Source organism: Eptatretus burgeri, chromosome 3 (genome assembly GCF_056783735.1).
Source record: "Eptatretus burgeri isolate ZD-2024b chromosome 3, Ebu_testis_v1, whole genome shotgun sequence".
Lineage (NCBI taxonomy): Eukaryota > Metazoa > Chordata > Myxini > Myxiniformes > Myxinidae > Eptatretus > Eptatretus burgeri.
The window spans coordinates 140,382,413-140,399,396 of NC_140963.1; the positions used below are offsets into that span (position 1 = coordinate 140,382,413).

A 16,984-nucleotide genomic window follows, 5' to 3' on the forward strand; every position below is an offset into this window, starting at 1 on the left:
TTTTAACGTCACAAACGCTCACAACATGCAATCTAATGAAAAATGATTTGTTTGGTGGTTTGTTACGAAGGTTCAGTTGGATGGCCTAAAAATCCTTCCAAATTCGAGGAGGAGATTTTGTCCACTTTTTCACCGTTTCATCGACGACCTCCCCAAACATGGACAAGCACCTTGTGATGTCGCTGGGAACTGCAAATGACGTCGTTGACATCGCTATGTGGAAATCGTTGTGGATCTTATGGCCTGCCCGGAGCATTCCTAACATGAATTAATCTCTGGAAAATGTCTCACTTTTGTTCTAATCGACTCGGGTTGCCACGCCAGTTCAGGTCAAGTCCAGGTGTGCACTGCCTTCAGGGATGCGTCGTGGAGTGTGGGTCTTCGATCGGCAATGGACCTCGTCGAGCTGCTTCGAGAGCCGACGGATCGCATTCGCAGACGCTCCGTCTGATAAAAGTTTTCGAGTCGAGCAACAAAAGCGATTCGCTTGACTTGATTATTTAATTTATTTTGATCGCATTTGCTCGACAGCCTCTTACCTGCACCGTGACCTTTCCACTCACTACAATAACAGTCAGTACTGTTGGCCTCGGCCAAAAGTGTACAAACGTGCAGTGAAGCGGTGACCTCTGACTCCTAAACTCCTGCAGCTCGTGTTTAAGTTCCAGAGACCTATTATTAAATGTCATTGCATTGGCATTTCCTCCAATTCCAAAATTTTGGTCAGCCGACGTCGACTGTGCCATTGCCATGTTTTATACTCTCAATACCTACCTGTAGCTTAAACGAGGTACACCTGTTGTGGCTACTGTACTGCCGGGAGAAGGCCCAACGGTGTCGCAGGCCTTTCCTCGCCGTCCATGATAACCGTCAGGCCTGCGATGACCCAGTCCAACAGGCCAATTTGCTCCGTACATAACGTGGGTGTGTGACCCGGACTATCCTTGTGGTTGTTCCAGCGTCCATCAGGGTCGCCAAATTCAAAACTCTTTCATCAAAGCTACCAGTTTGTTCCTTTCTTTAATGTTTTGTTCTGTTCTGCTTTTCCTATTGCATATTCTCCGCTACACCCCCTGGTTTTGACCTTTTTTGTGATGAGGGCATTGCGAAGGACCGCTAGTATATTTTGGTGTCGTCTTGTTTCTCAATTTGCTCCTTCCTTTTGCTCTTCATGTATGCTCCAAAGTAATCCTTTGGGTTCCAAAAGAAAATACTTTTGAGTACAACCCCCTGCGAGATTGTTTTCACAAGAAAGAGCAAATTGTGAACCACACGTTTTGTTGTTGTTGTTGTTGTTGTTGTTGAAAGTAAGTTTGAATGAACGGAGTTGACAATTCAACAAAAGTTAAACACGTCAACCCATTTGTATAATGGAAGAGGTCGAGTTAACAATGATAAAAGAGCAACACGTAGGGCATGGTGGTGATGGAGGGCCAGCTTGTGACAATGTGATCACTATGGCAACAAGGGAGTAGCAAAATGAGAGACAACAGAACTGGTGGCCATGACTTAAAAAAAATTGTAATTGTTGTTTTGGCCCATGAAGAGAACCTTTGAGATTTTGTTTGGAAAAAGTAGGAAACCACAGAGGCTTTGTGGCAATGTTGTTTTTGGTCCAGAGCAGACCTTTAAAAGACTCGGACTGTATAGCAACAACAACAACAACAACAACAATGAGGATGTGGTCACACGTCTGCCTGGTGAGCCCAATTTGCACAAGAACACCTGTCACATTTCGTGGGGAAAATCCTGGAGTCCCGAAAGAGCTTGTCCGGGACCGGCGAGTCGTGTCACGGTCACACCGCTTGTGTGCTGCATTCTGCAGGCACGTGGTTGCTGATGGTGGTCGAAGAGTTTGGCCTGTTTTGTCCGTTTTCTTTCCGTACCAAGCAAGCCTCGGAGCGTTGCTCGATAATCCGAAGTACGGAGCATCATCGTGCATGGCTTCACGTCGATTCCAAGCAAGCATTTCTACTGTTCTCCAGGGAGATGACGCGTACGGCTGGAAACTATTGCTCAGTTGCCTACAGGAATCGGAGCTCTTCGATTGAACCATCTGTCAACATTGCCTATGGTGGGATATTAGAAAACTGGTTTTCATAAACATCAGAGTCTGTTTGTGGACTCTGAAAAAAGGTTCATAAAGACTATAAAAAGAAAAACGAGGAAATTTTCGAAAGCGAATGCTGAGAAAGATATGGAACGGCGTGGGAAAGGGGGGTCGGGGTGAGTTTTCAAAAAAGGAATACAAAATTTCATTGTCCCCTGTCCCTGAGTTGCCCATCCACAGCTTTGATGACTAATACTAGCCGATGGAATGGAGCAGTTTGAGCACTCGGGGAGTTAATTATGAATCATAAGAGTGATATAAGGTACAAGCAGGACAAAAAGGGGGTTAGAGACAGAGAGAGAGATAAGGGAGAGGGACGAACGTCATAAACTGCTCGGCCACGTTCCCCCGAGGCTGTCGGTGGGGTGAGATTGACGTGAGTGCGCACCGACAGCTGGCGTGAGCAATGAGGCTCCTGACGTCAGTAACCGAACAATTTGCCGCGAGAGGCTCTAACCGCAGGACGCTACCCTGGGGGATGGAAGGAGGCGGCGATTGACGACGAGGGTGACGACTGCTCCGAGCGTGCTCGGATATGTGGACGCAGCACTAGAGCTCCATTCAACTGTCAATTTGTTTCACTGGAAGTGTTATCAAGAGGCCCTTGCTTGCTCAGCAGGGATTTTTAATCACAAACACTTTACTCTCAATCAGTTCTGTTGGCCGAGGTACTTTTCATCACTTTCTCATCAACATTTATTTTTCTCCCCTTTTCCTGTTCGTGGGAATTATTTAATTTTCAACCCCTTGAGAAACTATCTAAATTAGAACAGCATTTGGTGGACACATACCTCTGCCAGGCTGAACAGTTTACGTTTTGTATCCTACTGATAGGCCGGATCTGAATCCAGACCTGAACCAAAATCTAATCCGCTTGTTCTTGTCACCAACCCAACTCATCCACCAAGTTTTGTCATAACAAGTCCACAACTTCTTGAGATATCGTGATCACCGGCAGACAGACAGACAGATAGATAGATACACATACAGACAAACTGGAGTGAAAACATAACCTCCGTCCACCTTCGGTGATGGAGGTAAAAAGTGCTGCCATTTCAATGCGTTTCTCAATTCTCCTACACGTACACACAACCCGTCAGGGTAGGTTTTCTCTTGCCGTGAGCTGTGGCTCATCGATGCAATTGTACATGAAACATGAATGGCGTGCGGGACAAGGCTACGAGTTCTCGTTGTATATTTCCACGAATCGCAAGGACATGGGGAGATGGACAAATCGACGCAGGACGTGGGATGTGAACTTTCAATCCCATAATCATCAGGAGCCGTCCGTTTAGAAGGGAATACTGATCAACGTGACAGTCTGGCGTGACGCTTACATCAGTGTACTTGTCAGGGCGGTGAATTGTGCAAATAACGCGCTCCACTCGAACGTTTCCACGAGGTTATCCTTTGCATGGCTGCTCAGGCTCTCGCACATTTTGGTTTGCCTTGTATTTCGTGGGTGAGCACAGATGAATGGGCAAGTGTTTGGGTTGGGTGTGTAAATGAGAGAGATGGTTCTTTGAATGGGGAATTGGTCTTTTGATCCAAGCAGTACAAGGACATCATGAGATCTCGATGTATATTTTTCTTAAATGACAATGAAATTCGGAGATGGCGGACAAATGAACAGAAAACATGCGGGATTCGAACCCGAGTCACAGGATCACGAGGCAAGTACGTACCACGAAAGAGCGACAATGCTTGTTTCTGACGCACATCGGTTATTGGGACAGAGTAAGAGCTTTACCCTCGGTAAACCACAACGGCACAGCGTTACCTGTAATAATAACGAACGTTGTGCAGGTTTTTCAAGAAATTTGTGAAGTGGATGAATGGTCGACGTTTCCTAGAACACTATTGTGTTGCGGCTATAATGAAAGGGGAACTGTATGAGTGGCATGGAAAGGGCCGACATGTGGCCGTCGAGCTGCACTTTGGCAAGAATGGAAGCAAACTCGTTTGCCGTCAAAATGCTTCCAAATCCATCCTCACATATCCCTCTTGTCCTTTCGTTTTGCCCTTAGATTTTGGATTCGGAAACTTCTATCAGAAGGGTGAGCTGCTCGCCACATCATGCGGCAGCCCTCCTTATGCTGCACCAGAGGTTTTTGAAGGACTAGAGTATGACGGGCCGCAACTCGACGTTTGGGTAAGTACGGAAGAGAACGGTACTGCCAAGTGTGCCGTTGTGCTTTTCCGAGGGTGAAGCTCTCACTCTGTCCCGATGTAACTGACGTGCGTCAGACGGCACACGTATTGACATGTACAGTGATCGTCTTTGATGTGGTTCATACTTTGAGAACGTTTCATTTTTGATTTCCCTCTCACCCCTCCCCTCCACCTGCCCCACCCACCGCAGTCACTGGGGGTTGTGTTGTACGTGCTGGTGTGTGGGACTCTGCCTTTTGACGGAGCCACGCTGCCTGCTCTACGCCAGAGAGTGCTTTCCGGGAGATTTCGTATCCCATTCTTCATGTCTGAGGGTGAGGCTGAGAGGGCCAGGGTTCGGAGGAAAATGAAATGCACACTCGGAACAAATTATCACGTCATAAACCCTTTTTTAAATGTTGTTTTTGACACAAACTCTAGGATCATGGAAGACTGAAGGGGAACAAGGAAATAAATTGGCAGTTTGGCAGTGGGGCAATCTTTGGGAAAAACAATGACTGGAATGAACTCCAGAGTTCATTGAACACAAAAACCTGTATATAATTAAATTTTAATAAAACACTGATTTTAAAGATCCTTTTAATAAAAAAATCCGGAAGTTCAGCACTATTGAAGCGGTCTTACACACCACCATCTCGAGAACTGCAAAATTGGAGGTTCCTAGAAGTATTATGAAGGTGATTTGTGTTCCACATGTTCAAGTATATAATTCAATTTAAATAAAATAAAGATTGTAAAAGGCATGTAAATAAATAAATTCTGGAATTTACCGCCATTTTACCCAGTGTTTATTACATCACCTTATCGAACTTGTTACATAAGTTATCCGCGTCTGTTGTTTGTGTCCTTTGTGACATCCTTAAAAACAGTACGTTTCCTGTTTGGAATGATTTTCAGTTTTGTTTGACTGCCAGACAGGCAGACGGAGTAAAAATATTATCTCACTCCTCTCCGCGCATGTATGATCAGGACAAATTCAGAGACGAAGTGCCGCTAATCCACAGGTTTGTTTTCCGATTCACATTCCGATTTGTGTTCAACATATAACAATCAATTTAAATAAGTTGTTCGCCAATCATAAACTGATGGGAAAAGGAGAGAGAGGAGGGGAGGAAACACAGAGGGTTGAGGAGGGTTGGGTTGGGGTTGGGTTCATGGGGGTTAAAGATTGTGGGTAGGGGTGGGGGATGACAGTTGGTGGTACATCGTTTGCTTGAAATCCTGGAGGGAAGGATTGGATTGATCCATCTCTGGAAGACATTTCCACAAACAGGACGGAAGGGAGGATGTGTGTAACACCAGAGAGGTGGTTAAAAATCACAGCAAGGCCCCCAACTCGCCCGTCACTTCAGAGCAAACAGCCTTGTGCTTCAGATCCCAACAATGTTTTGCCTTAAAGGTACCTGATTAGTTGTGGTTGCCACCACACCTGCAACGAAAACATAATCATAGTATCGTAATCACCGGACTCGTCCCAGTTGCTCGCTCTGAATCCCGATGAACTACGTTAAAATGGTGAAGGCGGCCAACTGATTTGGTCTCCAAGTAGGTTCCCGGGCCAGTTTACCGCATTGCTGTACTCAGTGGACCACCTGAGCCTGTCAGGAGACGTGATCATCAGTACCGGGGGCGCCTGATCACCCAAAGGGGTGGCCGCTCGGATGCAGGTACGTTTCAGTGCTGGGCTCGAATCACCACAAAACCAAATCGGTCCTTTAACGGATGTTTGTATGGTTCGCGATCAAAACTCTCAAATTACTCCGAATCCAAATGATAAATAATAATGTATTAAACAGGCAAAAAAGGTGGGAATACAAAGAAGCAATACAATTATTTTTAATACACCCCATACATGCCCCCGAGTACGTACGAACAGTAATTCATCAATCTAACTGCGTAAGGCCTCAGACATTCCACAGGCAAAAGGACCCGAAGAACAACGAGACTGAAATACCAGTGCTGCGCCCAACGGGACGCAGTGCGACCCAAGGGAAATGGGTTTCTGGCAGGAAAACAGTTCATGCCTTAAGCACGGGTCGGCAGGAGGGGAAGGCAGGTCTGGTGCAGCTTGCGGTGGGGTCTGGTGGAAGGCTGCAGGCAGGTGCGTCTCGTGCTGTGGAGAAACGCCAGGGGGTACGTGCGCAGCTTCCCCCTTCAAGTTCCCCCACATCTCTTCCCCCCACAGTTCGCACCCCCCTTTTACTTGCTCTGCCACCACCCTCAGTCTGTGACGCCACCAGCCCCACTCTGCTCATTTGCCATTGGCCTGGGGCCCAGTTTGTGGGTGAAGCAACCCACCCTGACTTTTCACCCACCTTGATGGCACGGTTTTGCTTGTCATAGCGGCTTTTTTCACCTATACTCGTATCGGTGGCCTATCAGGTCACTTAAAAGCACATTTAAGAGATCACAAAGGGATAAGATACGATAAAGGTGTCAGGGAACGCTGTTTTAGCACACACATGTGGGGAAAGTTGACAGCAGCTCTCCATACAAATAACGACGCGTAGCCTGATAGTCGTTTTACCTCATGCTTATGTTGTTGAATGAATAAAGGGAAATAACTATCACTATACTATACAAAGTTAGCTCTGAGAAGGCGTTCTCACAACAGTGTAATACAACACAATAATACTGCACTGTAACTGCAGTCATAGTACGATAAATAGGCGTTCACAACCATCCTTGACCACATTGAAGAATGTCTGCCGAAGCCCTCACTTTTTTTTTTTTTTTACCTTTATTTGCTTTTAAATTCGGTTTCTCGCCACCACTTGATGGAATGACACAAAACTTTCAAAAGAGGACCCGATGGGTGACCTTGCTGTCCTGATGCATGGAGATTTTATTTATTTATTTATAACCAAAAGTACATGATGATTGGATGTAAAATGCAGCCGGCATTCCAAAAAGTCTGTTTTCTGTGGGCATGGGTTGCAGGGTGTTTTACGTATCAGGAATAAATGGTCTCGCCTTGCTTCGATTAGCCTCGGATGAATAATACAGTACGATGATAGTGCACTGTAACAAAGCAAACTGATGTCACAAAGATTGTCTCAATGGTGTGATTTGATCCCCCTCTGTCCTGATCAGAGGTTTGTCCTCTCTTGTCACTTTTCACCAAGTGAAGGTCTTCTTTACCCTCGTCTGGACAAGGGAAGAAAACGTGCTTTTTCCTTCGGTTTCACACCACAAACATGCTGTGAACGACGACGATTGTCAGAAACAGATGGCTGACCAAATTTAGATGGAGCTGTCACGCTCGTAGGAGAACAGAGCCTCCTTTTTTCTGCTTGTTCATCTAAGTCTGTGTACCACTTGTTTCCTACAACGTCCATATGGGATACCTGACATGGCTCAATACAGCATCCAATTAGCTTGCCATATGGTCAGCAAGAGGCTTGAGATGAAGTTCACCGAATGCAACACATTTCTCAGCATATTCCTTGATCAGGAGTATTTTATCAAGACCAGGATCAGGCACGAGGTGGTCAGGAGATCCTCCTTCATATATATATATATATATATATATATATATATATATATATATATATATATATATATATATATATATATATATATATATATATATATATATATATATATATATATATACACACACAACACACATCAATGAAATGTTATCAGATATTCTTCTAGATTGCTGTGATTTCTTCTCAGATGTGACTGTGTGGATGATTACAGAGAATTGAAGATGAGGAATCCACCAGGTTCTGTGAATATCTGAAAAAAGCATCAAATCGCAGTTATGAGAGTAAAAAAAAACACAGTTTTTGGGTTTGACCTTAACCTTATGGCATGACCTTGACCCCATATGGCCTTGGAACGTGCCTCAATCCACTAGGCATCCTAAAAACTATAAGTTTACACACTTGGATCTTCTCAATCAGATTGCATGCATTGCTGCAATATGTCCATTTCCACATCGATATAACCGTACAAAGGTCAGTCATTAAGGGGTCACCTGACCCCCGAATGGGGTCGAGAAATTGTCACCTTTCTTTTTTGTGTTTCTTACATTCTAAAGATGCGATATCGATCCTTAACCCAATTTTGGCATCAAAATCCTACGGGACAAAATGGGGACATGGTCAACCTCACTATCTTGTCTCACCAGGGCTCCGGAGCCTGGTGTTGGCTTTGTGGTTAGGGTGGTCTTGGGATCCTCGGGTCCTGAGTTCAAGCACCGTTGGCCACGGAATTAACAACAGGGGGTTGACTCAGCCTGTCATCCTTCTGAGGTCGGCGAAATGAGTACCAGTGTACTGGTAATGGGGGTACTGCATCAGCGCCATAGTTGCACCCCTAACCAATGATGCAACCAGCAGCCAAAAAGGCAGCACACCATGGGAACCATGGCTCCAATATTGTCCTTAACTTATGAAAAGGGCACACATGTTTGCTCTGGGATGAACTATAACAATACTGTATTCCAAACGAAATGCTTGAAGTTAAAAAGGTGAGGTGTGCATTTATGCGGATTGTGTACTATTTTAACAATGAACAAAAAACAACCACAGTAGTAAAAAAAAAATCCCTAACCCTAACCCTCAGCCTCCTTTCAACAGTTCATTCACTTTGCAGGGCTGACAGGAGGGCCTCGGGCTACGCACACTCCCCTCTAAGCTGTCTAGCATGGGTTCAAATCCTGACCCAGCTATAAACTGTCAGTCTTGTGTTTCACAGGCTGGGTGATTCATCAGTGTGCGTGCCGTTCCTCGGATGGACGTTAAACGGGAATCCCATCTTCCAGCATTCCTTGGTGGACATTAACGATCCCGTAGTGTCCTTTATGAAGAGTGGGCGAGCTATCGCTGGCACCATGATCAAATTGCAAATTCCTACCATAACCAGCAGAGGGCATTGCATTAGCAGCATGGCTGCTCCCTCAGCCAATGATGCTACCCCACAGTGTTGTGCTGCATATGAAAGAATAAGATTCACTTTGTGGGAGGGAACTTTGCCAAATGTGGTATCAAAAGTTATGATTTTTTTGTGTTATCACACAGATTGTGAACACCTCATTCGCCGGATGCTCGTTCAGGATCCCAATAAACGGCTCACCATCAAACAGATAAAGCAGCACCGCTGGTTGCAAACCCTGTGTTCAGGCACCCAACTGCAACATCCTGGCGGCACGACAGCACTTCCCGCCAGCCTGTCCGGTCTGCCGGTTTACAACGAGCAGGTCCTGCGACTGATGCAGAACCTGGGAATGGATCAGGAAAAAACTCTCGAGGTATGTTTGACGCTTGGTTATTTTTTTATTTTTTTGTATACATTGTCAAGGCTCGCATGAGAGCAAACACACAACACACATCAAGGGTGGGGGGGGGCATGAGACAAGAGGGGTGGGAGAGGGAAGGACAAAGCAGTGGGGAACAGAGACATTAGGAGAGCTGTGGAAGGGAGAGGGATGGGGCGGGGAACACGGTGTATACAAGATGGACATATGGCTCTGATTTCATGTCCGGCATTGAGGACCTCCGTCCATTGTTGGGAGAGCAGAAGTATCATATCCAGGGTAGAGTGACCTGGTCTGAAACCAAATTGATCAGAAATCAAGCCATTGGAGAAGAGGGAGGATTTAATGTCTGAAGTGATGATGGAGTCCATAGCCTTGCTGATGATTGGGAGAAGGCTGATTGCAGAGCACCTTTTTCTGCAAATTTTTTTCTGATTGCACCTTTTTTATGCAGAGCGGTAATGTTTGCTGATTTCCAAGCAGATGGCAGATGACCTTGAGCAAATGAGTGGGTGAATAGAACAGAGAGAGGGTGAGCAAGAGCAGAGGAGCAGGTTTTTAGGACACGTGGGCTGATGCCATCTGGATCGGTTGCAGAATCTGAGTCGAGGTTTGACAGCAAGCTCTCCACCTTGTCAGGAAAAAAAAGGACACAGAGTCCAGGTACAATTGGGTGCGACTGTGTAAGGTGGGTACAGAAAGCGATGCGTTTTGGACACAAGATTTTGCTGCAAACACCGAGTTTAGGCATTCAGCCTTTTCATGTGCGGTATCAGCAGTGCGGCCATTTGAGGTAAGTTTAGTGATGGAGGGGGAACATACACCAGAAACAGATTTGATTAGATGCTACCAGGATTTGGAGGAGGGAGATAGATTTGAGAGTTCAAATTTGAGTATAGAAAGATTTTGTTTTCTGGCTCTCCTGAGGGTAGATACACACTTGTTCCGAGCTTTACGGAAGGAACTGAGATTGCCCTCAGTTGGGTTTGCTTTCCATGAGGCAAAGGCAAGTTGTTTCAGGACAACTGCCTCGCCACAAGCTTCAGTGAACCATGGGCGGGAAGAAGGGTAGGACAACTGAAGACGAGAGGGGATAAATCTGTGCAACAGGCAGAGCAAGTTTCTTTAAAATAATTCCCAGGATGAGTTGATGTTGGAGAAAGTCGCGATGGGAGACCAGTCTAGAAGATTGATGGCTGCTTGGAGACCCTGCCAGTCAGCTTGAGTGAAATTCCAGACACGACGGCACTGAGGTGGTTCTCTTATAACAGCCAGAGATGTTTACTATGGCAAGCACGTGGTCAGAGGAACCGATTGGAGCAGAGGAAGAACAGCAGATATTTTCAGGGAAATTTGTGAAAATCAGATCCAGAAGAGATAGAGTACCATTGGTTGAGATCCGGGTTGGGAAGTTGACCGATTGAGTCAGTCCCAATTAGTCGCAGAAAGCTTTTGCTGAAGTGCCATGACAGGTGAGAGAGGTACCCACACTTAGCCAACTGGCATGATGACAATTGAAGTCACCACATATGAGGAAGAGAGAGTTGGGATGAGAAGATAGAAGTTGGTCCATGTTTTTGGATGATGAGGTGTAAATTGAGTCATCACTGTTTGGTGGACGGTACAGCGCACATATAAACATGAGATGAGAGTGGAGGGGAAGCTGTAGCCAGAGGTATTCCTGGGGGTGTGGGGGAGTGAGGGCAGTGCACAGAGAGTGAGGAATACAGTCTTTGATGAAGAGAGCAACTCCTCCACGAGGATGAGGCTCCGGTCTGTGATACCGGAGGAGGGAGTAACCAGGGAGAGATACGAGGGAGTCAGAGACGTCTTGAGGGAGGAAAGTTTCTTTTGGGCAGATTATGTCTGGTTTGTCAGTCGCAACCTCTATGGAGAGATCTGTAAGGTTTGAGCAAAGGCCCCGGATATTTGAGGTCCAAACTGTTAATGAAGAGGGAGGGGAGGAGGATTTGGGTGGAGGGGAGGGGGTAGGACAAGGGACGAGTGGGGGAGGTAAGGGGAGTTGGTGAAAGAGGGGGGGGGAATGCAGAAGAGCTAAGGGGGGGGGCCAGATGAGGAGGAGAAAAGGCTCTGTGGTGCTGGGTTGAGGTACAGTGCGAAGTAATGAGAGGGGGCAGAAGGCAGTTGAGGATTTGAGGAGGTGGAGTGATGAGATTGAGGAGAGAGGGCAGGGGAAGGAGGCAGCTTTGTGGATGTAAGGGGGGTGAATAGAGGGAGAAGCGTGAGTGGGGAGAGTTGAGGGAGAAAGGTGAGGGGTAAGTTTTTGAGAAGGGTGATAGGGAAGCTTGGAGGGGGAAGAGTGTGATAGTTGTTTTGAGAGGGAGGGGTGAGAGGGGTGAATTGGCACTGAAGTTGGAAAAAATGGATGATTGATGGAACACGAACATTCATAGCAAACTTTTTATTTTTTTTATTTTTGGGAAAGAAATGCGATTAAAGACATTTCTTGATGGATGTAATAAAGGCGAATTAAGAGAATGGAGAGAAGAAACGCTCTAACAGTTGGATTTTTTAGACAAGGTATGAAGGAATGGTCGAATTGAGAGCAGTCTGTTGAAATAGAAAACGAATGGTGAATTATGATACAGTAATGAGAACCACACGTGTGAAAGAGGAAGATGAAGCATTATAAGAGACCGTTTTTATTAACCTCCGCCATCTTCGAAGATGGATGGAGGGTACTGTTTTCACCCCTTTCTGTTTGTTTGTTTGTGAACAGTATTACGGAAAAACTCCTCGACGGATTTCGACGAAACTTGGTGGGGGGGGGGTTAGGTATGGTCCAAGGATCATGCTATTAAATTTTGGACTTGGACCCCCCCCCCAAAAAAAATTGTTGGAGAATTTTTTTTTTTTTTGCATTTCTACATGTTTTAAGTGATTTCCAAACCCCCCCCAAATTTCCCCCCCCCCAAAAATAGAGAATTTTTTTGCATTTCTACATGTTTTAAGTGATTTCCAACCCCCCCAAAAAAAATTTCGAGAATTATTTTTGCATTTCTACATGTTTTAAGTGATTTCCAACCCCCCCCCCCAAAATAGAGAATTTTTTTTGCATTTCTACATGTTTTAAGTGATTTCCAACCCCCCAAAAAAAATTGTTACCCCCCCAAAAAAAATTGTTATAGAGAATTGTTTTTTTTTGCATTTCTACATGTTTTAAGTGATTTCCAACTCTCCCCCAAAAAATTGTTACCATCCCCCAAAAAAAATAGAGAATTTTTTTTGCATTTCTACATGTTTTAAGTGATTTCCAACTCCCCCCAAAAAATTGAGAATTTTTTTTTTTTGCATTTCTACATATTTTAAGTGATTTCCAACCCCCCCACAAAAAATTGTTACCCCCCCCCCAAAAAAAAAAGAAATTTTTTTTTGCATTTCTACATGTTTTAAGTGATTTTCAACCCCCTCAAAAAAATTTGTTAGAGGAAAAAAAAATTTTGCAACTTTTTTTTCAACAAAATTTCGTTTTTTTTTATTTTTTTGTGTTTTTACATGTTTTCAGTGATTTCAAACCCCCCCCCCCCCAAAAAAAAAAATGTTGGAGAAAAGAACTATAACTGTCAGCACTGTTGACATATTTAATGAATAAGATATAAGGTTCACTTGAGCGACCCAGCAGTATTGGCGGCGGAGGTTTTGCACTCTCCCGAGTGCTCCCCTCTAGTTATTATTGTTATTATTATTGTTTGATAAAGATTGCATAAGATTAGGTAAAGAAAAGGTTGAAGAAAAAATCATGAGGTGAATGGTGAATTTGGATCGGTAAATGCAGAGGGAAACAGATCCAGCAGAACCACGTGGTTACGGGAGGTGTATTGTTCAAAGTGAATTTATTTATTTATTTATTTATTTTTAATAAGGACTGCATAACATTTGGAAAAGGAAAGGTTGAAGTAAAATTGTGGAGGTGAGAGATGAATTTGGATTGGTAAATGCAGAGTGAAGTTGATGGATCGATGAAAAGTACCAGGAAGAGGGTGGAGAGACATGTGGTTCCGGGAGGTGTATAGTTAGAAAGGATACAAGGAATTAAAAAAAAATTTTGATGAAGGTAATGATGAGAGTGGATCAGCTCAAATCGAAGGAAGGAGAAGAAGAAGGATCGGTGCTCGTGGGTATGGAGGAAGAAAGGGTTGTTGTTTTTTCAATTTAAGACAAGAAACAGAGAATGTAGTAGGGAAGGCGAGATGGGGGTGGTGGGAAAAGTGGGGAAAATAGGAATTGATGGTAATAGGGAGGGAATACAAATAAAACGATCGTACACCTCGGCGGGAAGGACAGGTAAGCCTCAAGGAACCCGATAAGACAAGGTCGACAAAAACCTACGAAATAGCATGACTTTTGAAACAAAACAAAACCAAACTAGAAACACACAATAAACATGTAAGTGAGAAAATAAACAGTTAAAACGTGACAAATAACGACCGGAAATTTAATTTTGAGAAAGTCGACAGAAATCCCTGAGAGAAGCAGCTGTTGTCTCAAACCCAGAACCGGAAGTCCCCAATTGCTGTATTGTTCATTGCTGTGCTATGAAGAGCAAATGTCTGTACAGTAGTTTTGTGTTGGCATCAGTATGTGTTCGGGGTTACTGTATCAATACGGTTTTCTCGGTTGGTCTGTCCATGCTGCTCCGGCAGCACTTTATCGCTCCTCCAACTCACGGATAACCTGGACCCTACCACTGACCTGGAATCCTCCTTTGCTCCATGGCAGGGTGCATTGACCAAACTGCGGATCTTGTCCATCCTCTTGCTGGTCTAATCGATCTTGTCCATCCTCTAACCAAACCTCTAGTTGGTCGAACCTTTTGCCAAGTGTCCATGCTCCGTCTGGGTGGGGTTCAGGCATTCGACCGAGCCCTGTGATACACTATTCAAGCTCTTTCCCATTACGCGTAGGCCACCGTCCAAAGTTTTAAAACTGGCGGTATCCTTAGTACCATTCTCCAGCTGGAGTGACGTTTCCCAGCCCCTGTGCTCAAACCAGGCCCACAGCCTGCTGTTATGTGCGTCTGGGCTGCCATTTTAATTTCCAGGTTGGCCTGCCAAGCCTCCATTTTCCTGGCCACCTTGGCCAGACAAGTAAGCATTTCAGCCTCTGGCTCGGCCTGGCTTATTAACCTCCGCCATCTTCGAAGATGGATGGAGGTTACTGTTTTCACCCCTTTCTGTTTGTTTGTTTGTTTGTGAACAGTATTACGGAAAAACTCGACACATTTCGACGAAACTTGGTGAGGGGGTTAGGTATGGTCCAAGGATCATGCCATTAAATTTTGGACTTGGTCCCCCCCCCCAAAAAAAATTGTTAGAGAAAAAAATATATATATTTTTTGCATTTCTACATGTTTTAAGTGATTTCCAACCCCCCCCCAAAAAAATTGTTTCCCCTCCCCCCCAAAAAAATTGTGAGAGAAAAATGTTTTTTTTTTGCATTTCTGCATGTTTTAAGTGATTTCCAACCCCCCCAAAAAAAATTAGAGAAAAAAATATTTTTTTGCATTTCTACATGTTTTAAGTGATTTCCAACCCCCCCAAAAAGATTTTTTTTTAGCATTTCTACATATTTTAAGTAATTTCCAACCCCCCCCAAAAAAAAATTGAGAGAAAAAAAAATTTTGCAACTTTTTTTTTCAACAAAATTTCGATTTCTTTTTTTTGCATTTCTACATGTTTTAAGTGATTTCCAAAAATTAAATATTGGCCATTAAACCCCCCCCCCCAAAAAAAATTGTTTGAGAAATTTTTATTTTTTTTGCATTTTTACATGTTTTAAGTGATTTCCGACCCCCCCAAAAGAAAATTGTTACTCCCCTCCAAACAATTTTTTTTTTGCATTTCCACACGTTTTAAGTGATTTCCAACCCCCCCAAAAAAATTGTCAGAGAAGAAAAAATTTTTGCAACTTTTTTCAACAAAATTTCGATATATATATATATATATATATATATACATATATATATATATATACATATATATATATATATATATATATATATATATATATATATATATATATATATATATATATATATATATATATATATATATATATATATAGCCTGGTGTTGGTGCAGTGGTTAGGGCAGCGGCTTGGGATCCAAAAGGTCCTGAGTTCAAGCCCCGTTGGGCCACTGAATTAATACACCAGGGGGTTGACTCAGCCTGTCATCCTTCCGAGGTCGGCGAAATGAGTACCAGTGTACTGGGCTGGTGTATACCCCGGTTAAAATAGGTGTACCAGATCCCTGTGTCTTAAGAGGCGACCAGGGTTGCGTCAGGAAGGGCATCCGGTGTAAAACATGTGCCAAATCATTATGCGGATCATACGGATGATCCGCTGTGGCGACCCCTAACGGGACCAGCCGAAAGAAGAAGAAGAAGATATATATATATATATATATATATATATATATATATATATATATATATATATATATATATATATATATTTTGCATTTTTACATGTTTTAAGTGATTTCCAACCCCCCCCCCAAAAAAATTTTAGAGAAAAAAAAATTTTGCAACTTTTTTTTGAACAAAATTTCGATTTTTTTTTTTTTTTTTTTGCATTTCTACATGTTTTAAGTGATTTCCAACCCCCCCAAAAAATTGTTAGAGAAAATAAAATTTTTGCAACTCTTTTTTTCAAGAAAATTTGGATTTTTTTTTTTTTTTTGCATTTTTACATGTTTTAAGTGATTTCCAACCCCCCCCCCCCCCGCCCCAAAAAAAAAATGTTCGAGAAAAGAACTATAACTCTCAAAACTGTTGACATCATATTTAATGCATAAGATGTAAGGTTCACTCGAGTGACCCAGCAGTATTGGCGGCGGAAGTTTTGCACCCTCCCGAGTGCTCCCCCTCTAGTTGAATTTTTGTTTTTGCATTTCTACATGTTTTAAGTGATTTCCAACCCCCCAAAAAAAATTGTTAGAGAAAAGAAACAACAAAATTTTGCAACTTTTTTCAAAAAAATTTCGATTTTATTTGAAAAATATTTCATTTTTTTTTTGCATTTCTACATGTTTTAAGTGATTTCCAACCCCTCCCCCCAAAAAAAATTTGTTAGAGAAAAAAAAACACATATATATATATATATATTATATATACAAAAATATACATATATATATATATATATGTATATATGAATGCATATATATATATATATATGTATGCATATGTATATATGAATGCATATATATATATATATATATATATATATATATATATATATATGTATGCATATGTATATATGAATGCATATGTATATATATATATATGTATGCATATATATGTATATATGTATACATATATATATATATATATATATATATATGTATGCATATATATGTATATATGTATACATATATATATATATATATATATATATATATATATATATATATATAT

At 42.8% G+C, this 16,984-nt stretch overlaps 1 protein-coding gene across 2 annotated transcripts in view; it reads left to right on the forward strand.

The window, feature by feature from the left end:
• The window catches only part of LOC147031143 (serine/threonine-protein kinase SIK1-like), a 94,785-nt gene that overhangs the window by 37,575 nt on the left and 40,226 nt on the right, over positions 1 to 16,984 (forward strand). For both annotated transcript variants that reach the window (XM_085875933.1, XM_085875932.1), the window contains exons 5-7: positions 4,138 to 4,262; positions 4,473 to 4,596; positions 9,313 to 9,542. In XM_085875933.1, the coding sequence (XP_085732059.1) occupies positions 4,138 to 4,262; positions 4,473 to 4,596; positions 9,313 to 9,542 (479 nt within the window). The remainder of the gene's footprint in view (positions 1 to 4,137; positions 4,263 to 4,472; positions 4,597 to 9,312; positions 9,543 to 16,984) is intronic.